The sequence below is a fragment of the Acanthochromis polyacanthus genome, chromosome 9 (genome assembly GCF_021347895.1).
Source record: "Acanthochromis polyacanthus isolate Apoly-LR-REF ecotype Palm Island chromosome 9, KAUST_Apoly_ChrSc, whole genome shotgun sequence".
NCBI classification, from domain to species: Eukaryota; Metazoa; Chordata; class Actinopteri; family Pomacentridae; genus Acanthochromis; species Acanthochromis polyacanthus.
The window spans coordinates 34,130,245-34,154,861 of record NC_067121.1 but is presented as its reverse complement, the minus strand read 5'-3'; the positions used below and the strand labels follow the sequence as shown (position 1 = coordinate 34,154,861).

General features: G+C 41.4%; 3 protein-coding genes across 4 annotated transcripts; 1 reads left to right on the top strand and 2 right to left on the bottom strand.

Moving 5' to 3' along the window:
* Nucleotides 1–3,144: 3,144 nt before the first annotated feature.
* psmb5 (proteasome 20S subunit beta 5) lies at nucleotides 3,145–12,606 on the bottom strand. Its single transcript, XM_022197189.2, has 3 exons — nucleotides 12,310–12,606; nucleotides 8,656–8,962; nucleotides 3,145–3,812 (listed from the first exon to the last, which is right to left on the bottom strand). Exons 1-3 carry the CDS (start codon nucleotides 12,598–12,600, stop codon nucleotides 3,529–3,531), a joined length of 882 nt encoding a protein of 293 aa, XP_022052881.2. The 5' UTR covers nucleotides 12,601–12,606; the 3' UTR covers nucleotides 3,145–3,528.
* A 966-nt stretch (nucleotides 12,607–13,572) lies between these two features.
* On the bottom strand, nucleotides 13,573–15,029 carry psmb11a (proteasome 20S subunit beta 11a). The gene has a single exon (XM_051953690.1). It carries the CDS (start codon nucleotides 15,027–15,029, stop codon nucleotides 14,196–14,198), a length of 834 nt encoding a protein of 277 aa, XP_051809650.1. The 3' UTR covers nucleotides 13,573–14,195.
* Nucleotides 15,030–16,640: 1,611 nt separating this feature from the next.
* On the top strand, nucleotides 16,641–23,471 carry prmt5 (protein arginine methyltransferase 5). 2 transcript variants are annotated; one of them, XM_022197188.2, is made up of 16 exons: nucleotides 16,641–16,784; nucleotides 17,078–17,196; nucleotides 18,422–18,507; nucleotides 18,624–18,758; nucleotides 18,882–18,994; nucleotides 19,114–19,163; nucleotides 19,273–19,436; nucleotides 19,527–19,688; nucleotides 19,780–19,857; nucleotides 20,902–20,960; nucleotides 21,109–21,231; nucleotides 21,695–21,870; nucleotides 22,083–22,286; nucleotides 22,376–22,486; nucleotides 22,575–22,639; nucleotides 22,720–23,471. In XM_022197188.2, the coding sequence occupies exons 1-16, from the start codon at nucleotides 16,687–16,689 to the stop codon at nucleotides 22,870–22,872; spliced, it is 1,896 nt and encodes a 631-aa protein (XP_022052880.1). In that variant the 5' UTR covers nucleotides 16,641–16,686; the 3' UTR covers nucleotides 22,873–23,471. The 2 variants fall into 2 exon arrangements, with proteins under 2 accessions (XP_022052880.1, XP_022052879.1); XM_022197187.2 differs by having other exon boundaries at nucleotides 16,651–16,784; nucleotides 17,072–17,196.
* The last annotated feature ends 1,146 nt before the right edge of the window (nucleotides 23,472–24,617 follow it).

The following is a 24,617-nucleotide window of genomic DNA, read 5'->3' as shown; positions in this document are numbered from 1 at the left end:
GCCAAAACGCTCATCTGTACACAGAGCTAGATTCTGCTTTGCGACAAAAGTATCAGCCTGTTACATCCAGACACAATAGCAGAACGAAGCCTATTGTTACACAGAGGGCCATCACACAATGAATCACACAAACAGGACAAACACAACACACTACTGAAGAGTTTGTTTTAAATATTCATGTTGCACTCACCTGCATGTATAAGATTCTACAGCATGCTAGATGCTCTGCAATCGGGGATTCAGACTGTGGGTAATGAGGTGCTTTGAATTGCAAAAGTTAGCAAGCCAGTGTGTCTGTAATGACATGACTTACATGCAGATTTCTAGCAGGTATCAGGAATCCTGATAAGCCTAACTGTATCATAGATCGTACATAAAAGATGCAACTTTCAGGTCTGAAAAGTGAAGCCAAAGCAGAAATCATTTAAATCTGCAATCATTCTAATGGCCAGAGAGGGCGACTACTCTGGTTGTAAAATAAAGTACGACTGCATAGTGTCTATGAGAAAGTGGCCTGTCTTCTCACTTCATTTGTTAGCTCAGTAAGCATTCTCTTAATGTGTTTATGGTCCTGCTCAGTGACTTTAACACTCATTTAATACAGAATGGTCTTTATTTTGTAAATTATATTTGAATTTATCGTAAAATAGACAACAAAGCAGGGTATGTTATAGATTAGAACTACGGCTGTATACCGTCTTCAAGTTCTCAATGAGCTGTCGCATCAGATTTCTAGGGCTGGACCTGAATATCCGGATATTTAGTCATGACAGCGGTATCCGAATATTTATTTTGAGTCCTACGGTGTCACGCGATCTGTATTTTTCTAATCAATTCGGTCAATGTCGGACATTAGAAGGGGTTACAAAGTCCACAAACCGGTGGGTGATATCCCTGTGACGACATCAATCTTTCATTTGCAGTCTATGAATGATATCAACTAATCTAAAAACAAAGAAATGCTAAATTTAGGTTTTAGGTCTCAAAATGATTATTGGACAATTTGAGATTTTAACATGTTGGTGGCAGAAAACTTGAAGGATCACCAAAGTAATTGTGATTTAATCTTGACAGCAGTTGTTATTTCACTGTAATGCCAGCTTTGTGGTGCTTTGTAGAAAGACGGGGGATCGCCAAAAGAGGATTCTTCCCTTGGGAACCACGAATGTTGAGATGTTTCAGTCTGGAACAAAGCGGCTCATCAATCAACCAACACATGGTGCCATCTGTGGGCAGCTGTGCAGCGTGATGTGGGTGTGTTTATTAGTTTATTGCCCTCAAAAGCAACAAAATAGTCTCTGACATTCATATTCAGAGAGGTGTTAAACAAGTATATTGATGCTTTTGATCACAAAGTGTAAGCCTCAAAGGACAAAAAAATACCAGTACCTTTACACAATTAGATTCCTCTGTTAAATATTACAGATGTCTTACAATTTGTCCTTCTATTAAACAGTGATATCACAAAGATGCTAATCACCAGTTCAGGCAGCGTAATTATTCTATTCAGATTCTCTGTCGGGTTCTGTACTCAGACATCGCTGAGAACTATGGTGTCATCCTTTGATTGCACCAATAGGTAACATTAAATCTGTGGTTTAATCTGGTTTCATGCATGTAAGAAAACCTCTGAAATATTGCTCTAAGTGTTATTGTTATCACCTCCTGAAGAGACTATTATTGTACCTTCATGTGCTCTGGCATCTACAAAATCTCTCTGTTTCATTGGATTAATACAAAATATCTCTGCTGAGAGAGCACGTTATCCAACTTGGATAAGCATTCCTTCTTTTTGGAATTGCTTTGAAATGATTTTTGTCTTACTTTTGCTTTTTTTTGTTCTTAATTTATCGTACATTTACAATATCTTTGTAAAATCTAAGTCACTTGCTCTGCAGCAGATGAAAAGGAAATGATTCTGAGAGAAACCCTTTATGAAAACTACTCTTAACTGACTGATCAGTTGAGTTCCTGAGTAAAATGTTATCTGAAACAACTGGCATATTGGAAAAACAGGATTTTATCTCTCGTGCCTTGATCTTCTCATGTTCACACATGTTCCACTTTACCTTCAATAGCATGTCATCAAGCAATTACAAACAGAAATTGCAGCCTCTAAAAGCTTTTTTTTTTTTGCCGTTTTTAACCAAGGAAAGCCTTCCTACACTATACTTAAATGACAAAGAAGCACACTGGATATTTAATGGCACTGGAGGAGCTGGTCTTTATCCACTATTCTGGGAATGTAATTTAGTCGTATTCAATCAGTTTCTGGAAAAAAAAAGTCATTTAACTCCTTAAACCAGCTATGGAGGACATTTAAGGACTAGTTTTCTCTAAAGTTTTAATGCTTTTATGCACATTTGCTCCCATTTTAGCGTATCTCTCATTGGCACACACAGTCACTCTGTCAGTATCTGCCTCTATTGATGTTGCAATTCCCATCACTTCGTTTAGCAAGAGCAGCATCGCAGACGAGACCCGCTCATTTCCATTTATCGAAATCCCATTTCTATTCCATCTGCTAACTAGTCACCTGTGAAACTAGTTTTTAACCATGGTTTGAAAGTGCGCCGACTCCGGCTGTATACCGCATCCCCTTTATTAGTGTTTATTCCAAGGCATAAAAACCGCTGGAGAGGCACACTCTGCCAGCGCAGGTCGTTACATTGTAAAACACCATGGCAGGGTGGCACACAACACTGCACATCGAGGAGCTAAGTGTGTCAGGGAGGAATTAAAGAATAAATTTCCCCTTCCAATTAAAAGACGTATTTGTGCAACGTGAGCGGAGGAAGGGAACATTATCAATGAGGGGAAGAAAACACACTGTTACAACTCAGGAGGCACAATTACTGAGGCTGGTGGTATGCAATTAAATAGTGCTATTTAGACAGCGCTACTCCCTGCTAATAAACGCAGAACATATAGGAGACTAAACAGGCGCTGATGTACCTCAGAATCTCAACAGCTGGGGGGGAACAGATGACTGAAATGTAAACACAAACAGCGGCAAAATGACAACATCAAAAGGGTGCCGGGATGCAACGAGCCTATACATTTACAGAACAAATTCTGAGGCTCGGTATCTCGTGACCCGGAGGTGGAATCTGGGCTCGTGCAAAAATAACAAAAGAAACTCTCTTGAAAAAAAGAACATCACAGGTTTTATTGAGGAAGATGTAGTTTTGCAGGGTACGATCCAAATGAAATGTATGTAGGGCAAGCAACACACTACTCCCACACTGTATTAAAGCATGTTTGAGTCATCGGCCTGCTCTCTGCAGCCCCTCAAATCACACTGTGCAGGGTGAGTGGAGCTCACTGGCATTGTTAAAAATGTACAACATGAAGCTCTAAGCTAGCAACAAGCAACAGGAGTAATGCAAGTGGAAGCCAATTGGCTGATGAGTCCTTTTTATTACAGATGACCCTATTGACATTTCAAAACAGTTTAAAGATTACAATGAACTCCGACCCCTCCCCAGTCTCTCCCCTTCTCGACTGCTTTTCTCTACATTTAACCAATTATGCCTGATCCTTGTATTGCTGGTGCAAAATGAGCACATCTTCCTGGGACACTCTGGTCCAGCCGTCGCTGTGGACATGGTACAGGTTAACCTGCCCTCCACTGTAGGCGTCACGGTAAGTGGCCTGGTAGATGGCGCGACGGCCGAGCTCACAGGCCTCCTCCACGGTCAGATCGTGCCGCAGGCCGCTGTCCATCACTCCATAGGCGTACATGGAGCCCGAGCCTACCGCAAACAAGTCGCCGCACACCCGGTTCCCCTCTGAGTCGACGTAGTACAAGCCTGAGGAGAAAGCACAGAAAGAGAGGTCAAGAGTGCAGGAAGACAAAGACAGGCAGGAAAAAACAGTGCAAAGAGAATTGCATTCCTCCTGATTCAGGTGTTGAGCTTTGTCAGGAGAGCTGAAATGGTGTGCATCTAACACCACCAATCTCCCACAAACAAACACACAATCTTGTAAACGCACATACACCATGTCCTCCAGAGAGAGAATATGAACAGCTGCAACCTCTCCAAGTGAAGTAAGGCTGGCAGATATGAACAGCTGCATCCTCTTCAAGTAAAACGAAGCCGGCCCTGGAACCTGCTGACGAGGCGAGGGCCACATCGCTGTCTGCCCAAGGGCCCCGCTCTGGATCTTATTGATCCCTGCAAACAGGCCAAAAATTAACTATCGACCCACAACCTGAGCTGCACAGGTAACTGCATCTCGTACCTCACAGGGGAGCGCAAAAAAAACAGTGTGCTCACGTTCTGTGGACAGCAGACAAGTACAGCACATTGGTAGCCGTCCACACATACATGCACGCTGCTGCAGACATTCTTCATTTCTACACACTCCAACATCACATGGAGGTGTGAGCTCGCCTCTCACCAAACTGACCAAACGTGTAATCCCATGTGCACCGCAGACCCGCAATGCTCTGATGGACCTGTGAGGGACAGTTTCCTCCGCGCCACGCTTCGCAGACGCACGCGAGACATTTTGTTCCGCGCCATGACACACTCTGATCCTGGAGTGACGTGGAACGGGTGACTTGCAGCCGGCTATGAGCTCGCCCACAGCCAGCCTGCAGATGGTAAAGAGAGAGCCGGCGAAAAGGCATGTTTTTCATCGCGCTTTCACAAAGCAAAGCCTGTGAAAATGATGCTCGCACAGAAAAGCGCAGGAACACATGCATGTAAAACTGTTTAATATCCGCCACGATCGCTCATCTGCCACATTAAAAAACACTTCAAAATGCCCTCAGATTGCACATCCTCGCTTGCAGAGCTTCTCAGCTAAACTAGTGACAGTCTATTAGGGATAGAGAGCCACTTGCTTCTCTGAAAAAAAAAAAAAAAAGCTTACCATTGCTTTCAACTGGTAAATTGCAGCTTCCTCAGTCTGTTGTTAGCTTGCCATGATAATCATCCAGTGCCTGCCTATGCACAGGGGTAATTTGCCATTCCAAGACCTGCCTGTTCCTCTTGAAAACTGTGAGGGACTCGTTAAAAACATAATAGTCAGGGAGAGAGAGTTGTAAAGGCAGCCTCTTGTGTTGAGTAGCAGAGTTGACGGAGGTGGATGAGGACTCTTTAGGAGGTCCAAGTATAGCAGCACAGCGGCACCCAAAAACACTTTCCACATCCATTCCTTTTCAAACACACCTGGGGTCTTTGTAGAGCCCGATGCGACAGCGTTTGACGGAGCTCAAACACTGACGCAAAGAAACGAGGCTCGGGCTGTGGCGAGTGCTCAGAAAACGGGAGAAGAAAAATGGGGGGAAATTCACGACGGCCCACATTAAAGTGGAAGTGGAGGCATATTGTGTGGATGGCGGAGCAGTGCAGCAGCAGTGAAGGCCGGGAGAGGCTGCTTCCACTCCATCAATCAACTGACAGGTGCTTTAGGAGCCTTTTTTTTCCTGTAAACAGCAGCCTGTGCAGCTGGCTGGACTGGCAGCTTTTGGACGTAGGTGAGGAGCACAGTGTGATGCATGGGTGGCTAGCATCAAATGGGTCACTGTCTGTCATCTGTCCTTCCCACTAGAACTGACAACTGGCTCACGAGTAAAGAGAGCAGCAGTTGTACAGAGGAGGGAAGGAAAAAAAAACTATTACATCACCCTCTTGGGAGTGGCTGTAAAACTGAGTGCCACATGGGTCTTCTCTGATGAGGCTTCATAAAACACACGACTCCACTTTTTTTGTCATGAGGCTGCATCCCTTTTAATCACATGTCACCTTATTACAAACCTTTCATGTTTTTGTACGGAGCGCTAGAGGATGCCACAAAGGCTGCAGTCACTCATCTCTGTCAAAAGCAAAGCTGCTACCCAGCTATCAGGCTTTAACTGTACACTGATTACAAGTGTCATAACATTTAACGTTATTACATAGAGCCATATTTGTCAAGCTCCTCAACATCGCTTTTATTCGATTTATTTTGCATGCAGCTTAAGACACTTCATCAGGAGAATAAGTGCTCTTGACATGATTGTAGCTGGCTAATGAGCTTCCCGCCTAATCGCGATTGATTTAATTTACATGACATTTACCTCTCCATTCAATCATTGGCATTGTGGGAGTCGTGGCAAAGCTCCCACACCTATTGAACTTATACAGGGATCATTATTTCCCCAATTGATTGCCCGGGATTTAGCACGTGTCATTTACGTTTGTTGGCATACTGGCGGGCTGTCATTGTTCACACAGACCCCTCTGCTTTCCAGACAGAGCTGGCATCGATCTCAGCGGGTGTACGGGCATTATGCATGCGACCCAATTGTCCAAGGCTGAGACCCGACGTCCATCATCCCGCTGCGCTCTCGCTGGCCCGCAGTCCCAGCCTCATCGATTTCCCATTACTGTGTCATTGTGGCGGCCTCTTTAAGCACACCTTCTGTGATGTACGGCCTCACGCTGTGTGGCATCCAAAAGCTTTAATCACAAACAGGGGCAGAGCAAAAGAGGGGCGGCAGTACCATCTAGTGGACAACTCCGGGAACGACATGTTTTTCTTTGGAAACAACAGGACATGAGCGGACCTTTCTGAGAACAAAAAATAAAGACCATTATGGAAGAATTTCTTTAAATCAGTTCATAATTAGGAGTAGATAATCTGCTGTTTTCTTATCAAGAATAACTGCTGAACAACTATTCACTCACATTCAACCTCAGTCAGTAAATAATGAATGCAAATCAAAAATTCACAGTGGATTAAACAACCTTGGCAGATGCGGCATGATTAGAACAATGGCAAACAAATGTGATACGTGATCAGGGAATTAACACGCTAAAACCTCCACATACTAGAGCTTCAATCTACTGAATTAGTTACCAATTAGTCCGACAATCGTTTAATTGATTTTGGTACATTTTTAAAGAAAGAAAAGGTCAAAACTCTCTGAATTTGGTTTCTTAAAATGGAACATTATTATTTTCTATTGCTTTTCTTTAAGACTGAACTAAACTTCTTCGGGTTGTGGACAAAACAAGACACCTGAGAACAACAAATCAGGCAATGAGAAACACAGCTGGTTGTTTTTCGACATTTTCTGGCAGAAAACTAACTGCCAAGACCTGTCAACAATAGAAGTAATCATTTGTAGCAGCCCTACTTGATACATATACATCGAGTATAAATCATGTGCCAGGAGTGGACAATTAATGTGTACTGCCTGAATTTTCAAATAAACTTGCAGTGTTGCAATTGACCTGTAGGTGAACAAGGGATAGCTCCAGTAAGCGGTTAAAAATCAGAAAACAAAGCTTAAATGATGCTAAAAATGTTGTCATGAAGACATATCTGATGACTTAAAACTCCAAAATGGTGACAGCTACAATCCATTTTCTGCAGCAAATCAATATAGACCTAAACAAAATAAGATATACTGCACTCTATGCTTTCAAATGAAAACTAGATGAGGAGAAACTGCCCTCAGCATCTGAGTCCTTGGTTTAAATCCCAGCCGGACCTTTACACCAGGTCATCGCTGAGCTCTTTCCTCACATTTCCCATTTTTTCTATTACAAACATCCAAATAAAGCCAGAATGCTTTTCTTTGTTCTTCTGAGCTGAGATCCATACCACTTTTTAATACAGGGGCTGCAAATACCCTTTCCCGACATTGATTAGCCTGCTGATTGTTTTGGTCTTGAACTAATTAATGATGCAGCTTACAGAAATAAGAACACCAGCCAGGAGAAGCTATACTAGAGATTTTCAAAAGTTCAATTAATGCAAATAGATTGTTTTTTTCTGTCCAACAGTCAAAGACCTGAAGACATTTCATTTAAGTCAGCAGAAAGTCCTCATTTTACTTTACTCAATAACTGATTACCAAAGCAGTTGCCAGTTTTCTCAGTTGTTCTGCTTTACTGGCTTAAATTACAAATCCAGTCGAGGCACCTTAGAACCAGGGATAGACCGCTGATTGGCCTGGTTGATTATAGTTGCGACTGTAGTATTTTTATTGACTGATTATTGATAAATTAAATGCACTAATTGAGGTCTGCTACAACCTCCTCTGTCTGTATTACTCTGTGGTCTCAGAAATGCAAAAACTGAAGAAGAAACCCAAACTGTTGCCACAAACCAGTAATTTAGCTTCCCTCCCATTGGATAAGGCTTTGCTAACAGCTTGCGGCAGCTACAGTCTGGAAAACAATAATTAATAATCCTTTTAGATATGAACCTCGGTGGGCAATAAAAGTGATAGAACAGCGAAATATGAAGAAAACAGAACAGCAGACAACTGAACGATCTCAGTCGATCCCACATAAACAAAGGAGAGTATTCTAATTGCATCACTCTTATTTCTATTTTACAGATTCAGTTAAAGTCATCCTTTTCATGAAGAAGCCTGATTATGAATTCTCTGCTATCACATGCTGTTAAACCACTACATATAATGTGCATCGGTTCCAAATACTGTTTTCGGTCAATCCATACTTAAAACAAAGCAGAAACAAAAAAATATACTAAACATCAAAAATGCTGAAATGTATACATCAGTATTTAAAAATCATTTGTATACAGTCTTGACGTGATGCATTACAAACTGTTTTTTAGGACAAAAAATGTCATTTGTTATCAGTACATAAATAAACATAATATACTGGCATGCAGCTGTTGTATTACCTGGGCCTCTCTTGTCCCAGCCACACACCATGGTTCCCATGCTGAGCCCCATGCCCTTGTACTGGTACACCATGTTAGCCAGCAGTTTGGAGGCTGCTGCCACTGAGATGCGCTCCTTGTTGCGCAGCTCATAGATGCGGCACTGACGGGCCAGCAGGCGCTCCCAGAAGCTGCAGTCTGCGGCTCCTCCGGCCATGGTACCCAGCAGGTAGGGGTTGATCTCAATCACCTTCTTCACCGTCTGCGAGGCGATGTAGGAGCCCGCCGTGGCCCGAGAGTCCACCGCAACAATGACTCCATGCTGGAACTGAGAGAGGCAACATGTTAGAGATGAACAGAACAGAGGGAGAGGAACAGAACAGAGGGAGAGGAACACAGTCCAACAGAGCAGACACTGATGGATCAAGCTGCTCACATCTTTGAGTATTCCCCCAGAATACATTCTAATACATCACAGCCCCATGTGTAACATATATCTGTATCTACTGTGACAGACATATGGTTAAGCGTAACCCACACGGATCCCAGCAGCACCACTGATGTATGGGTCCTTTTCATTTCCATTAAGTTCACAGCACAAATTGGGGACACTGCAGATAAGTGGCTCCCTTTTTCGCCATTATTTTGTACAGAACAGTCACTTGCTATAAATGTAAATCTGTACAGTTTAAGCATAGCCGGCTCTTACAGCAGTTCTGCCTAAACAAGGCAAAAATGTGCTTCTGTAGCTGTCAGACAGGCGTGATGTATAGCTCAGCTCTACCAGGAAGCTGCTGGATAAGAGGAAAGACTTCTCCTCTCTCTGCCAAAATCCTCTATCACTGAAGTGACAGTCACAAAAGCAGCATAGTACTACAGTGAAGACAACAGATTTGGCCAGTCAGAGAAAGATGTCTGCTGGGAAGGTTTTCATTTAGGGATTAAGGGATAAAGATGACGTTATTTTTATCTTTTATTTTTATCAACAAATCCCCTGAAGAGACCAAAAACAGCCACAGGAATGTAGTTCAAAATCTGCACTGCTCGCTCTGCTGCATTTGACAAACAGAGAGGGAAAAAAAAAAGCTACAATGGCTGTTTTTGTTGTAATGACAAGATATGTCATCCAAACACAACAACATAGCTCTTTTGTGGGTTTTTTAAAGCGTTTTCACTCAGTGGTGCAGAGGCAGAGTCTGCATCAGTCTGTTACACAATCCTGTTAGTTGCATCACTTCATTTTGGGTTCTGCTGTCTTTAATGAGACTTGCAGATAATTAAAAAAGTATCCCTGGGGGAAAGTAAACCCACCTGAAAACACATTTATCAGCATTTGAGCTTTGCTGAAACCTTTATAGCACAAATAAGCAGCCAGTCTCTGAACTTTTGAGAAATCCCAGTTCTTCACATTCATTAGTGCTTTCAGATCTCCTACTTTGTACTTTACTTTCACCAGATCAAAGGGAGCACCTCACAATTTTGTTCGTTTCTATTTCGGTGCATTTTAGTTTTTTGAGAGATCCGCTTGTGGTGTGTTACCATCATGACTCATCAGTTTTTAAAAGGCTTCTACCAACTATATGTAATACTTCACATCCTCTTCCAACAGAATTTCATGCGTGGTTCTGGCAATAACATTGAAAGAATCATCGGATTACACAGTCATCATTTGCTGTAAAAATTGGTGGTTTTTCTTAGCTGCTGAGTGCTGACTAAAACCACCTTGGAGGTGCGCCTAAAACCTTTTGGGAAACACCAAAAAAAAAATCCTCTTTGCAACAAAATCCAGAAATTGACATTAAATACATGTGAAACACGCATTTTGCCACTCCTCTCTGGCAGGCGCTACAGAGCCATGTACAATAAAACCACCAGACACAAGAACAACTTCCTCCCCACTGCCATCACCCTCAAACAGCTGAGCCATTCCTCCACACTTGTACAATATGCAGTACTCCAGTGGATAGGTACAGTACTTTTTGCACTGTATCATCAACAGTCAAAACCAAATTATTTGCATGTTGTGGAGGTACTGGGCCATGAGAGCTGATTCTGAAATAAATTGCAATTGTACATTGCATGGAGTGTTCTGCATGACACAGCAAAAACTAACAATGTTATAATTACATGTGAAACATGCCATGATGTTGATAAAATACAGAAATTTTCACCAGATGAATGAAATATAGAAAGAATAAATCATGAATGGCTAAATGAAAGCCATTGGGAACATTTCTCATACGGTAAAACACCGGCAAAGACATCTAAAACATATGTTTCTACTGTAATTCCATCAGATATGGCAATTTACAAAGATCTGTGGTGCTGATGTAAAACAGATTAGTTGCTTTGCCGACAATTGCAAGACACTAGCAGAAAGAGTACATGTTTTGAGTCAACATGATCCTTTCCACAGTAGCAATATTTCAACTGACAAAGCATTGTTTGGCAACCAAATCTCGTTTTTATTATTTCTAGCTCATTGTGTTGTGCATATGTGGATTTGCATATCAACAAACTCTGCACCTTTACAACAGATTCAAAAAGTAAATTATGTTCTATTAGGCAGACTCCTGTAAATGTTCGCTATGAAATCCGACCACTTCTTCAGTTATCTTTCATATCAAGCAGCGACAAGTTTGTAGCATGATGGGTTTGAGGCAGTTTGCCTCACTTCATCCCACTTTCTGCAATGTGACCAGTCAACAACATATTGTGCAGATACAGATGGCTATCGCGAGCTATCGCGCGATTTCGGAACGAGATTTGCTTTCTCGCGTCCTGAGATTTGGATACAGACCACAACAAAGAGCGATCGCCAGGTAATGTGGAGGTTTTCGTTCACTTCTCATCTCTAGTATGTTGTGGGACATTCATTGAGACTATCCGAGCCGGTCAGTGAGGGGAAAAAAGCACGTTTGGGCGGACTTTGACGCGGGGGGGCCAAGTTTGCCTGCCTGGCTAAATTCTGGAGCTATGTCGAAAATTCATTTCTCCATCACTCACATGTATTAAAATGACATATGAAAACAGACCCCAGGTTGGGAAAAAACGAAGTTCCCCTTTAACATCACTGAGCACATCCATGATAAATCATCTGGTTCACAGCTATTCCAAACAAACATTTTTCAGACTTGTGAGATACTTGTTCTCAATCCCATAACCGATAAGCAAGACAAATGATGGTGTAATTATAGATTTACGTAGACAATACACAGCAGACAAACGGGCACCTCTTTTTACTTGTAAAATACACAAAGGCAGCATTGACTGTTCTTGCATATTATAAATTCATACCGACATAGCCTCGTAGAAAACACAAGCTTAAATTCTTGTACTGCGAACAACTTCAATATGAACAGTTTGCGCTTCTCAAAATATATACTGCAGAATACATTACTACACTTGGTGCAAATAGAAAAGACCTGACTACGTTTACAGAGCGGTTTATGAAGCTAGAAATGCCAAAAACGGATTATCACAGGTGACTATCTGCCATGAGAAAGCGCTTTGTAGCCACGCTAGCATGCTAACATTAGCAATACGATATTATATAAACCGTGAAACTTGTTTTATAAATCATTTAGAGTTCACAAGACACATATTTTGCCAACTGTACAATTCACATGAGTCTCGTAATACCAGCTATCGAGAATAAGCCAATAATTAACTTACTTTAAACGCTAAAGTGGTGGTTCCATGCAGAAACTCTATTTTCCTCTCGACGCCGTCCTCGTCTGTCGCACAAAGCGGGTTTCTAACGGAAAAACTGAGTCCATCTCCCGGCGCAGACTCGAATCCCAGACCGCTGTGTTCAGGTCCACCAGCAAAACCAAAGGGCTGACATTTATCAAACGAAAAATCCGCACAATCACTGTCCAACACACTAGCAAGAGCCATCTTTGAAAGTGTCTGATGAGCAAGCACCTTCCGCCGTGTAACAGCAGGACGGTTTATTAGGTTCATGGAGGAAAAATCCCACAGCGCCCCCTGTGGCTGCGGAGGACCTCAACAAAATGTGACCCAAACAAACTGCACGTCATAATAATAATAATAATAAAGGTGTACATTCCATCCATCCATTCATTATCAAAGACACTGTTCAATCCACATTAGGATCACAGGCTGGAGTTCTTTGGAGTTCTTCATCCAGTTCCAGACAGATAATATGAATATACACACCTGGGCATATGAATACTTTGTACGTTTAAAACTCTATTTTACACATTTTTTTCCACATATTGGAACATCTGTGCAATATCTGTATTTTCTACTCATGGAAGGATCGAGTTAATAACAGTGATTTTTCTGCTGTACACTGTTTAAAAAAATCCATAAAAATAGCAAAAATCTGGCAGCAAGCATACCACAAAAAGTAGATGAACAAATGAGGGAGTAATAACGTTCAAAAATTGCAAAAAACAAAAAACAAAACAAATTGTAAAATTCTATAAAGTGGGGTCAGTTAAGCTGATTTAAATACAATAAAACAGTGTAATTTTATGATAGTGCATTGTAAAAGAACATATGACACTTTTTCTGTGATTTTACATGATATCTGTAATTTAACAAAACTGATGGTTTAAAATCATATTTTATGTTTTTATGAATTATTATACATAATTTTGCCATTAAATAAGAGCAGATCTCTATAAAATAACACTATTTTTCTGATTTTTGTTTAATATTTACAGTAAAAACTGTGTAGTTTTTGAGATTTAGAAGAACAAATTAGCGTGTATAAAAACGCAGATTTTTTAATCGGACATTTAGTACACCCTTGGCCTGTGTTATTTTTCTTTTTACATTCACAATGTAAATAAATACTTTTTTGTGATTTTTGTGTTATTATTATTATTATTATTATTATTATTATTAATAATATATGATTATTTGTGGTTCAATAAAACAGGAAAAAATATTTAAAATAACAATAAATTGTTAAACAAAATTACAGTTAAACAGTGTCTCTGAGTTAATTTTTTAAAGCGTAGAATAACCCTTTGTCTCATACCTAGATTTTTGACATGTAGAAGAATCTGTACAATATTATGATACTTTGATTATTTCTTGTTTATTTTTTTTCACTGATGCTCCCTGTATCTTTTACACTTCCTTTTTTGCTGCTGTAACACAGAAAGGTTCCCAGCCATAGGATCAATACACAATTACTGATTGTGTGGGATTTTTATGATTCTGTCTTGATATTATTAAAAATTAACTTTCAATAGAAGGATGTTTTCTAATTCAGGTCTTCCTACTGTGTGTAGGGTGTGATGATTGTTTGCTAAGTTACAGCCATTCAGTATTTATAAACTGGCTCGTCTTTGAATCAAACCATTATCCGGATAGAGATCAAGCACCGAATCGTAGTGAATGAATGTATTTTTGCAAGTTACATAGTGTGTGTGGGAGTCTTTTTGAAACTTTTGGAAATGCTCATCCCTCTCCTACACACCTACTAGATGTGTGAAGAGTTCCTTTGTCTAAATTTTACCCCGATCCCATCATTTCCTCCCACACACACGCACACATAAACGCTTTGCTTAATTTAGCAGCATTCACTTCAGTCCCTCTTTATCTTTCCTCTTATCTTTACTCCTCCTCTCCATGTCTCTGTAATATTCCTCTTTCAAGTCCTCCCTCTTTCTTTGGCTCCATCCCTGGGCTGTGATGTGAAAAAGGTCCACGTTGTTTCCTGAGTATGCATCCCTGTGAGTGGCTCTGAACACTGCTTCTCTTGCCAAGGAGATAGCTTCATCTTTACTCAGGCTCCACTTCAGGCCTCCGTCCAGAACTCCGTAAGCATAAGGAGAACCTGAGCCCACAGAGAAGATATCTCCCTGCAGTCGGGCTCCATCGCTGCACACGTATATAAGCTTTGGGCCACTGTTACGAGATGTAGAATCTGTTATTCTGGTAACAGCAGCTGAGGAGCTTTCATCAGACATGAAGTATGAGTCCCCTAATTCCGATGCACAGTCGCCTGCTTCCTTATCCCAGCCACACAGAGTAAGAGCCACACACACTTCAGTACCTTTAAAGGGATGCAGCATGAAGGAGAGGAGCTTGGCTGTGCCACGTATTGAAAGGCGACGTCTGTGCCGCAGTTGGTAGAGTCTGATCTCTCGAGTCAGGATTCGTTCCCACAGCATGCAGTCTGCACCGCTACCAGAAGAAGTGACAACTAAATGGGAGTGAATGGGGGTAATCTTATGAACAGCGGGGCAGGCAACAAGCCCTCCAGCACTGGCACGTGTATCTGCAGCTGCTATTACCCCGCCTTGGAAGATGAAACCCAGGGTGGTTGTCCCATGAGACAAAGGGAAAGGCCTCCGAACAGTCGAGGAGTGGTTGGGAAGGCAGAAAGAGCCAGAGTTTGGTGAAGGTGGCATGAAAAAGTCAAGTGGAATCGCATTATTTTTTTCTGATGTCCTCAATGCTCTCCACCTGAGGTTGAAATAGTCCATCATATAAAGAGATGTGTGTGTATCCTCCAAAGATGAAAAAGGAAACCACTTGTGATGCCTGCCTTTGAAGCGACAAATATCCTCCAAAGCCATAACAGTGTAGATGCAGATGTGATTAGATTCCCCAATCCCAAAATCAGAACCTCTTTTTCGGTTGAAAGCCAAATAAAAAGTACTCCTCAAACACAGATTAAACCGGAGTCCATCCAGTGAAAGCTGATCAAACACAGTCATAAACCCCTCAAATCCTGGTTTGCACTGGGGAACGCTGCCACCGACTTTTCCTGTCTCACCTGACTCGTACTTTGAGGTTTTACCCTTTTATAGCTCTTGCAGATATGACAGCTTGCACAAATAAGCACATGCACACACAGGCCTATTTCCAAAAGCATTTGCGCTTGTAGTGAGATTTTCGCCTGCATGCTGTGAATTTGATATCCACAGAAGCCACATTCTGCAAACTTCACATGCTGAGTGACATCTTGGGAGTTGTTAGAAAGTTAAACCCTTCACATCATTTTCAGTTTGTCTCTGAGAGATTAAGACATCAACAGCAGGATTTTAATATCTAACAGACTTGTGCTTTCCACACTGTAGCAGCATCTAAAACGTGAGAGATGCAAATACAATTAGAAGGCACATATGTGTGTGTGTGTGTGTGTGTGTGTGTGTGTGGGGGGGGGGTGATCAGGTGGTGGCTATTCTTGTGGGGACCTAATGTCCCCACAACCATAGGAAAACCAAAAGAAATGTCATTTGTGGGGACCTCATTTGGGTCCCCATGAGGGGAAACAGTGTTTTCTTGGCCATGTTGTTGTTACTGAAAAAAGTAAAAGTGCAAAAACGTTTCTTTAGGGTTAGGCATTGTTTTTGGTCTGGGTTAAGGTTAGTTTTTAGTTTTTTTTTTGTTTGTTTGTTTTTTTTTGGGGGGGGGGGGGCGGTGTGTATTATTTAATCATTTTCAGCAGACAAATATATCAGAGTCAGAATCAGCTTTAATGGCCAAGTATGTACACGCCATAGAATGAATTTGGTTTGGGCTGTTGTTGTGACCCTAGGAATGTTGAAAGAGAATAATAAAAACAAAGAAACTATAGGAAGAAGAACAGGGGAACATAGTAGTAATAAAATAAATATAACACAATATATACAGATATTTGCAAGCTAGAAAGCAATATGAAAACACAGTAGTGCAAAATGATATTTGCTACACGATGATACAGTGCAAAAAGCATAGAATGCTGTTCACCGCGCAAAAAGTACTGTAATGATGCATTGAAATACTGTCTATTGTACGGGTATGGAGAAATGTCTTAGCTGAAAACATTTACGTATTGAAACAAAACTTTGAAATCATGAACTCATCAACTGTGAACGTTTATAAAGTGAAAGACCCAGAACTTAGAAATATCGCGACAATTTACGAGATGTACAACTGACACACTGCTGTGCCATCTTGGCTCCAAAACGCCTTACTACATAGTGAACGTGCATGTCGATGCGGAGCCAAGATGGCGTCAGTTTCCTCGAAAGACATAGCAACAAGACGGTTTCCAGTCAATTCATTCAGTCGGCAAAAATCATGGCGTCGGCCAGTACGGGGAGCAGGGTGTCCTGCGGGAGAGATTTGAATTGTGTGCCGGAGATAGCAGACACGTTAGCTGCGGTCGCCAAACTTGGGTGAGGAGACGATTTATTCTGCACGTTATTTTTTAAAAGATAAAATGTGCTTTAGGGAAGGACTCAGCGTTGCTAGCACAATGACAGTGCGTGATGGTTGCTAAGCTAGCCGGTGAATTATAAGCACGTGCACATCACAACGATGCTCGACACCGGTTAAGTGATCGTTAAACTCACTCAGGATGTTTTAGTTAGTGAACTGTCTGGAGGATAATTTAGAAAACGAGGTTGTGTTTTGTCTCAAGTCGTAAATATTGATGTTAATGTGTTTTTTTTTCTCTTCTGAGGTCCAGGTTTGACTTCCTGTGTATGCCCCTGTTCCACCCGAGGTTCCGGAGGGAGTTTGAGTTGGAGCCCGCTAAAACCCGAACCGGTGCCCAGACTCGGTCAGACCTGCTGCTCTGTGGAAGAGGTCAGTGTTTCTACCATCTTATCTCCTCTGTGTCAGGTGCTAGTCGTCAGTAGTTTAATATTTGCTTCCTCCAGAAACGGTACCCCTGGAAATAGGCCCTCGCCAGATGTGCTCACATCTTGTATTTATAAGCACAGTGCAGTGCAGTAAGATCCCTGCAATAGAAAGCAACTGGCGTGAAAACTGTACACACTGTGAGTGCAGATTTTTCAGAGTAACAGTAAGTGTTTCTGGAAAGATTTGATATTGTTAATCCCCATGGTAACGTCTGAATTTCACCTCAGGGACCAATTAAGTTTTGTCCTAATCCATAATATGACATTGTCATCATTTATTGGTTGATAATATTTTGTATTTAAAACTAAATCTACAGCATAACTCAAGTTCTAAAACAAATGTGGTGTAGTAAAAAGTACAATTGTGCCAAATTATAGTGAAGTAATAGTGTGAAGAAGTGGAAATAGCTCTAAGTTATAAGTATCCGATACTTCAGCATTAGCTCCTATCCATCTCTGGCCTTTATTTTTACCACAGATGAATGTTCGATGGTTGATTATTGTGACGCAAGAGTTAACTTACATAATGGTTGTGGGTTTTTTTCTCCTGCATTCCAGATCTTCTTGTTCAGCTACTCAGATTGACTTCTTTCTATTGTGTCATTCAAGTCAGGCTCCCACGTCTGTTCTCGTTATGCTTAGTTTGTTATCCATGAAATTTAAAATCAGCATCTTGCTATACAGGGCATTTTAGTACCTACTAAGCACTAATAGACAGTGCATTACTGGTTATTGTCACAATTACAAAGTGTATGGAGGTTTGTTTTTTATTCTCTTTATTCTGTTCATTTGTCAGTTTTTATAATATTCTGTAAATTGTTAAAACAAAATAGATAAAAATTTAATAAAAAAAATCACATTATGCTTAAGAGCACTGGTAAAGTCTGGACAAAAACAAGGTGTTGTCTGACATCAGAGATTATATAAAATTTAAAATTAGAAAATTATATCATGTGAACGAACAATCTGTTGTGTAATTACAGACTTAGAAAAAACTAAATCCTGTGTGTAATCTTGTATGACCTAATTCAAATGTCAGTGTGTTGACAAAGGGTTAACATAAGTCTTTTATCACACTTTGATAGCAAACTGTGGGACGGCTGTAATACATGGCAAGAGATGTTAATGACTTGATTCTTTTTCCTAATTATCCATTATGCTCTGTTTAGACTGGAATACTCTTATTGTTGGGAAGCTTTCTCCATGGATCGATGCAGATTCAGAAATCGAAACAGAACGCAGAAACTCAGAGGCTGTAAGTTCTTTACATTGGGACATTTTTGAAGGTTCTTTGATTTTGTGGCAGGAGTAAATGTGTCTTGTCCCGTCTGTATGTTTATGTCTCATTCTTTTTCCTGTGTTTCTCTTCAGGCTTTAGCGCAGGAGCTAAACTTCTCAGCCTACTTGGGTCTGCCTGTGTTCATGCTCCCTCTGAATGGCCCCCATAATGCCAATCTTGCCCGACTGCTGCTAAACCACATCCACACTGGACACCACACTTCAAATGTAAGACACGCTGCATTGGGGAAACTCAGCATGCAGGCTTATAGATCGCTTTTAGATTGCAAAGAAAGTGAGGCAGACACCTGAAGTTGTCACTTAACTGCTGTTGTCCTCCGTGTTGATTAGTTCTGGATACGTGTCCCTCTGATGGCGTCTGAGGACATGCGCGAAGACCTGATTGAGAATGAAACGGCCACTTGTATTGATGACACAAGCGTTGATGAGAAGACTTGGAGCTGGTTAGTTTCTTGCCAGTCCACTTCCTGAGCAGCTGACTGCTGTCTGCATGCTGAAACTGTTGCCATCGATTTCCTTTATAACTGTGACTCATTTTGTTTACTTTCCTCTTCTTTTCTAGGTGGCACTCCTTCAGGACCCTGTGTGATTACAACAAGAGGATCTGTCTCGGTGAGAGAGCACATTGCGAAGCAACAACCAGAGGCAAAATCAGTGCACTGAGAGATAATTATGGTTCTGTCTGCCGCTGAAATTGTACTTTATTTTTGTGTTCCTGAAGCTATTGAAGTTGGAGCAGACATGCCGTCGGATGCTGTGATTGATAAATGGCTCGGGGAACCGATCAAAGCAGCCATACTTCCCACCAGCATCTTCCTAACTAATAAGAAGGGCTTCCCTGTTTTGTCAAAAGCCCACCAGAGAATAATCTTCCGTCTTTTCAAGGTATTTAATAATAATTGCAAGTTGTTTAGTTCAGCTGATATTAATCACCAACAGAACCGATCTTTTAATACAAACAATCTCTCCTTTCAGCTGGAGGCTCAGTTTATCTTCACAGGCACCAGTCGGCACACCGAGAAGGACTTCCGATCCTACTTGCAGTACCTGGAATACCTCAACCAGAATCGACCTGCTCCCAATGCCTACGAGCTCTTTGCCAAGGGCTACGAAGATTACCTGCAGTCCCCTCTACAGGTGATTAAGGGCTCAGTTTTGGTCATATTTTTTTTTAACCTTTTGATGAAGAATACTTGAGGGTTTTTTTTCCCTTTCTTTTTTCAAATAGCCCCTCATGGACAACTTGGAGTCTCAGACATATGAAGTATTTGAGAAGGATCCTATTAAATATTCACAGTACCAACAGGTAAGACCAGCAAACACAGCTGTACTCTATTACACACTTTTAGTGAACTTAAAACAGTGAAACATATGCTGACCAGGCAGAGAGGACTTGCAGTGTTTTCATTAGCTGTGTTTCCACTGCATGAACTTTCCCGAGTGATTAGGAACCTGTAGACGAAGACGGTGCATTTCCATAGCAGGGATCAGGGTCTAAATTAAGTTTTGGGGAAATTATTTTATTCTGAAAAAAAAAAAAATTCTGGAACTTCAGGGTAGGGATTACACTTTTCCGATTGAGTAATCACAACATTTTCTTTAAGCTAGGCCAGCGCTGTGGGCTCACATTTGCTGCAAAATCGGTTTGCTTACTTTCAGTGTGGCATTTCGAATACACTTTGCTGCTACTCCTCATGTCTTACTAAGCATTGAGACAGTCACGCCATTTTCAATGCAGGAATTCAAAATCAACACAACTTCAATCTCTTCCATGCCTAATGTTGTATCACTTGTTAACTTCCTCTAATATTTGTGGATCTTAAGACCACAGTGAAAAAGGCAATTAACTAGTGATCTGAAGCAATCTTTCGGTTAATTGAAAACAGTTCCTAGGACTAAACGTTCCACGTACTTTAGGTGGAAATACAGAAATACTCCTAATTGTTAACCAAAATTCAAAATTCCTACTCTCGGGACATGGTGTGAATATGGAAATCTATAATATTTACAAAAGTCATTCAAGACTTAAGATCATATTATACCTACTTCGATCTTCAAGTTGCATGATAGACTAAATTTGTGCAGACTGTGTAGTTTTTATAGACCATCCATTGGTTTGACATCAAACTCGAGGCAACAAATACACACGGTAATAAAGCTATTTACCTCTATTTTCTTTTCTGGCAGTGAGCTTTAGAATAACATTTACATACAGCACAGATTTTTCACTTGTGTTGCTCTTCCACAACACTGATGTCTATTTTTGTATGGATTCAGGGTTAAAGAAGGTGTAAATGGTCCGTAAGAGTGTGATGCAAAATATATCCACATGTTTTGTTTTTGTGTACAGGCTGTATATAAATGTCTGCTAGACAGAGTTCCAGAGGAGCAGAAAGACACTAATGTTCAGTAAGTATCTCTACCTAAATCTGTGTATAAAGCATCACAAATAAAGGCTGCAATCATCACTTTCTTCCCTTTATACTCTTGCACATATTAACAGGATCACATACTTTTGGCGGGCAGCATTGTCTAAAATGTTTCGTCTTTGCCGCAGGGTGTTGATGGTGCTGGGAGCCGGTAGGGGTCCGCTGGTCAATGCATCTCTGCGTGCTGCCAGACAAGCAGACAGGAAGCTGAGGGTTTATGCTGTCGAGAAAAATCCCAATGCTGTAATCACGTGAGTAGAATCCTTTCATTTCAATGTGCATGCCCATTATGGAGAAGTGCAGACATCAAATTTTAATACATGTCATTGGAAATTTTGCCATCTGAATGTGGCTGGATGATTCATTTCTCAGTGTTTTTTTAATGAAAGCTGAGGTGGATTTACTTGATGTGTCCTTGATGTGAACAAATAATTACATTTCATTTCACCGCTCTCTGCGGGGCACTGATGGAACCCATGAATAAAAAATTAAACAGCCCTTTCAAAGAGACGTTTGCCTGTGGTCGGATTTGCATTTAACCCCTGATACACACAAAATGTAATAAAATTGGGTGTGCAAGACCTTCCCAAAGTTACATGGCTGCATTTTTGTAACCAATTCCAGAGTATTTAAACATTGTACATCATTTCATGCAGTGGAATGAAGTGAAGCCTGAAACTTTGAGTGCTTATGTTATCGATGTGTGTTGTTCAGACTAGAGAACTGGCGCTTCGAGGAGTGGGGTGATCAGGTGACGGTGGTGTCCTGTGACATGCGTGAATGGGCAGCACCAGAGAAAGCAGACATCATTGTCAGCGAGCTACTCGGATCGTTTGGTGATAATGAACTCTCCCCAGAGTGCTTAGATGGAGCGCAGCACTTTCTCAAAGGTACTTCAGGTTTTTAAAAAAGAATTAATTCTACGTGTAGACACTGTAGCTGCAAAGTCACTGAAGACAAAGTTCAGTGTTTCTACGGTATTAGCTACATCGAGCAATGTGAAAAGCATTTGTTATCCTCCATTACCTTCCATGCTTCCCTGCATCTCAAATCACTTCTTCTTTACCCTTTTCCCTGTTTTTTCATCTCATTTCACCCTCAGATGATGGAGTGAGCATCCCTTGCTCCTACACGTCTTTCCTGGCTCCTCTGTCGTCCTCCAAGCTCTACAATGAAGTACGAGGGTGCCGGGAACGTGACAAAGACCCAGAGTGCCATTTTGAGACTCCTTACGTAGTGCGCCTCCATAACTTCCACCAGTTGGCTGAACCCAAACCATGCTTCACCTTCACACACCCCACAACAGGTAGAAAACACACAACATTAACATGGTTCACCAGTAAACCTGTACGCAATACACTTGAACATGACGCTACCTTTCCCATCTTCTTTCAGACATGAACAATAACCGGTATCAGTGCCTCAGATTCTCAGTGGGTTGTAACTCAGTGCTCCATGGCTTCGCTGGCTACTTTGAGACCACGCTGTACAAAGATGTCACCCTCAGTAAGTCAGACAAATAAGTAGGAAGTCGTGTTGTGAAAAGATTCCAGTGTAAATGTTCATATTTAAATGCTGCGTGTGTTGGCTGCAGGTATAAAACCAGACACACATTCACCTGGAATGTTCTCCTGGTTCCCCATCCTCTTCCCCCTCAAGGTAAGATAGACAATCAGTACTCAGAGAAATGTCTCAGTTTTAAAATTCACAGAATAGTGACTATTTCCTCTTTTCAATAGCAACCCATCTCCATAACCCGGGATGATGATGTCACGGTGCGATTCTGGCGCTGCAACAACGGGAAGAAAGTTTGGTATGAATGGGCAGTTACTGAGCCCTCCTGCTCCGCCATCCATAACCCTGCCGGTCGCTCGTACACCATCGGCCTCTGAAGAAGACACATCAACACACTCGCCAACAGAAATTCACTCACACGTTTCTGTACAACTCGGAATTTAAGTGGGGGTGCTCTGACACTTTTTATATACACACTTAACACCTGGACTTATCGTTTGAGCCCTTACACTCACTGTGGTTTGGAGGTAGGCTGATTTAAAGCAGCAAGTGAAAACCTGATTGGATACACCAAATTTTTTTTAAAAACTTGTGTTTCTGATAAGTCTGTTTCAGCAGACATGGACTATCACATATACACAAAGTGTATTGTTGCTCTGAGATTGGCTCTTTCAGATTAGATCGAACAACTTCCCACTGGTTCGTCATGCTTTATTTTTTAAATGTTTTTGTCCCTACTGTTTTGAACGGGTGTCACAGACATACACACTCAATCCAACTGGACTTTTGCCTTATCAAATACACATTCCATATCCATACTTGCATAGCGACAAAACACCCTTTTCCTAAACACAAGTGGAAGGTTCCACTCTTCAGGTCACATAACAGGTCGTTTGGAAGCTGTCCCTTCATACCTTTTATTTTGTTTCTGTATGTTTGAACCGTGTCAATAAAAACAACACTGTAGTATTCTCCATATGCTGTGCTTCGTACATATTTATATAATGACTGTTAATGGTTTATTCAAATTAAATGGCAGAGTAAGCTGTGAGGAGGTGATTAGTCCAGCAGAGGTCACCCTGAGAAGATTGTTTAGACCTTGAATGAATCAAATGTTACTGTGAATACTAATAGAGGTATAATTTAAAGGTTTAGTGTGGGGTTATATTTAGTTTGAGTAGAAATTTAAAGTTTTGAAGCAAGGTACTAGACTCTCAAAGACCTGCCAGATGTTTCACTGCCTCAGTACAACTGCTAAACTTACTTTAGCTCTTGGATGCAACAACAACTCAGAACTCAGAATTTAAAACTACTTTCACCCCTGATCTCGCCCAAACAGTGGCATTAACTGTGGCATTGCGGCGGTGCCACAAAAACTGTCACTGCACAGTGGCATTAACCGTGGCACCGCAGCGGTGCCACAAAAAGTGTCACTGCGGCAGTGGCATCTCGCCCAAACAGTGGCATTAACCGTGGCATCCGGCGCGGTGCCACAAAAAGTGTCACTGCACAGTGGCATTAACCGTGTCACTGCTCGCTGCCAGTGCCACAAATCGGACCTGCTGTCTCTCCATCAGTGGCAGCCAGCGGACTCACAGAGGACGTGAAGTCCGTCACCTAACCCGGAGCTTTCAGGTGTTCAGGTTACCGCGGCTGCTGTAAAGGTGGGTTAACACTGTTAAAAAAAGAAAGAAAAAAGCTTTATGAAAAGGTTACACTTCGAAAACAAAGAGCTTCAGGTCACTGCTGATGAGCTAACTGCAAATTCCGACACTCTTGTTATTAATAACCGGTAAAAACTGGGATTAGCTCCCCCGACAGACGTTAAACCGGTGAATTTGAACTTTACATTTTCAGTTTACTAGCTTACTTGTCCCATTTAGGTGTACATTTTTCTTTGTGGTCACTTTACTACAAGAAAAACTGCAGATACAGAAGCCGTTTACCGTGGTGCAGTGTGAATTATTAATGCCGTTATGTTGTATCTAATCTTAGCTAAAGTAGGCAACTGACAAGATGGAAACCGCTGCTATCAGCGTTTTTAACCGTCCGGAGCAAAGCGGTGGAAAAACTACTCAGCAGAACAACTCAGTACTGTATATGTACATTTGTTTTGGTAGGT

Bases quoted from the DNA above. Each gene is read 5' to 3' on its own strand.
- psmb5 (XM_022197189.2), bottom strand. From the start codon at position 12,600: ATGAACCTAATAAACCGTCCTGCTGTTACACGGCGGAAGGTGCTTGCT. The intron at 8,963-12,309 runs GTAAGTTAATTA...TGCCTCTCTCAG, and splicing joins CCACCACTTTAGCGTTTAAA to TTCCAGCATGGAGTCATTGT. The intron at 3,813-8,655 runs GTAATACAACAG...CTTTCTCCTCAG, and splicing joins CTGGGACAAGAGAGGCCCAG to GCTTGTACTACGTCGACTCA.
- psmb11a (XM_051953690.1), bottom strand. From the start codon at position 15,029: ATGCCACCTTCACCAAACTCTGGCTCTTTCTGCCTTCCCAACCACTCC.
- prmt5 (XM_022197187.2), top strand. From the start codon at position 16,687: ATGGCGTCGGCCAGTACGGGGAGCAGGGTGTCCTGCGGGAGAGATTTG. The intron at 19,164-19,272 runs GTGAGAGAGCAC...GTGTTCCTGAAG, and splicing joins CAACAAGAGGATCTGTCTCG to CTATTGAAGTTGGAGCAGAC. The intron at 19,858-20,901 runs GTAAGACCAGCA...TTTTGTGTACAG, and splicing joins AATATTCACAGTACCAACAG to GCTGTATATAAATGTCTGCT.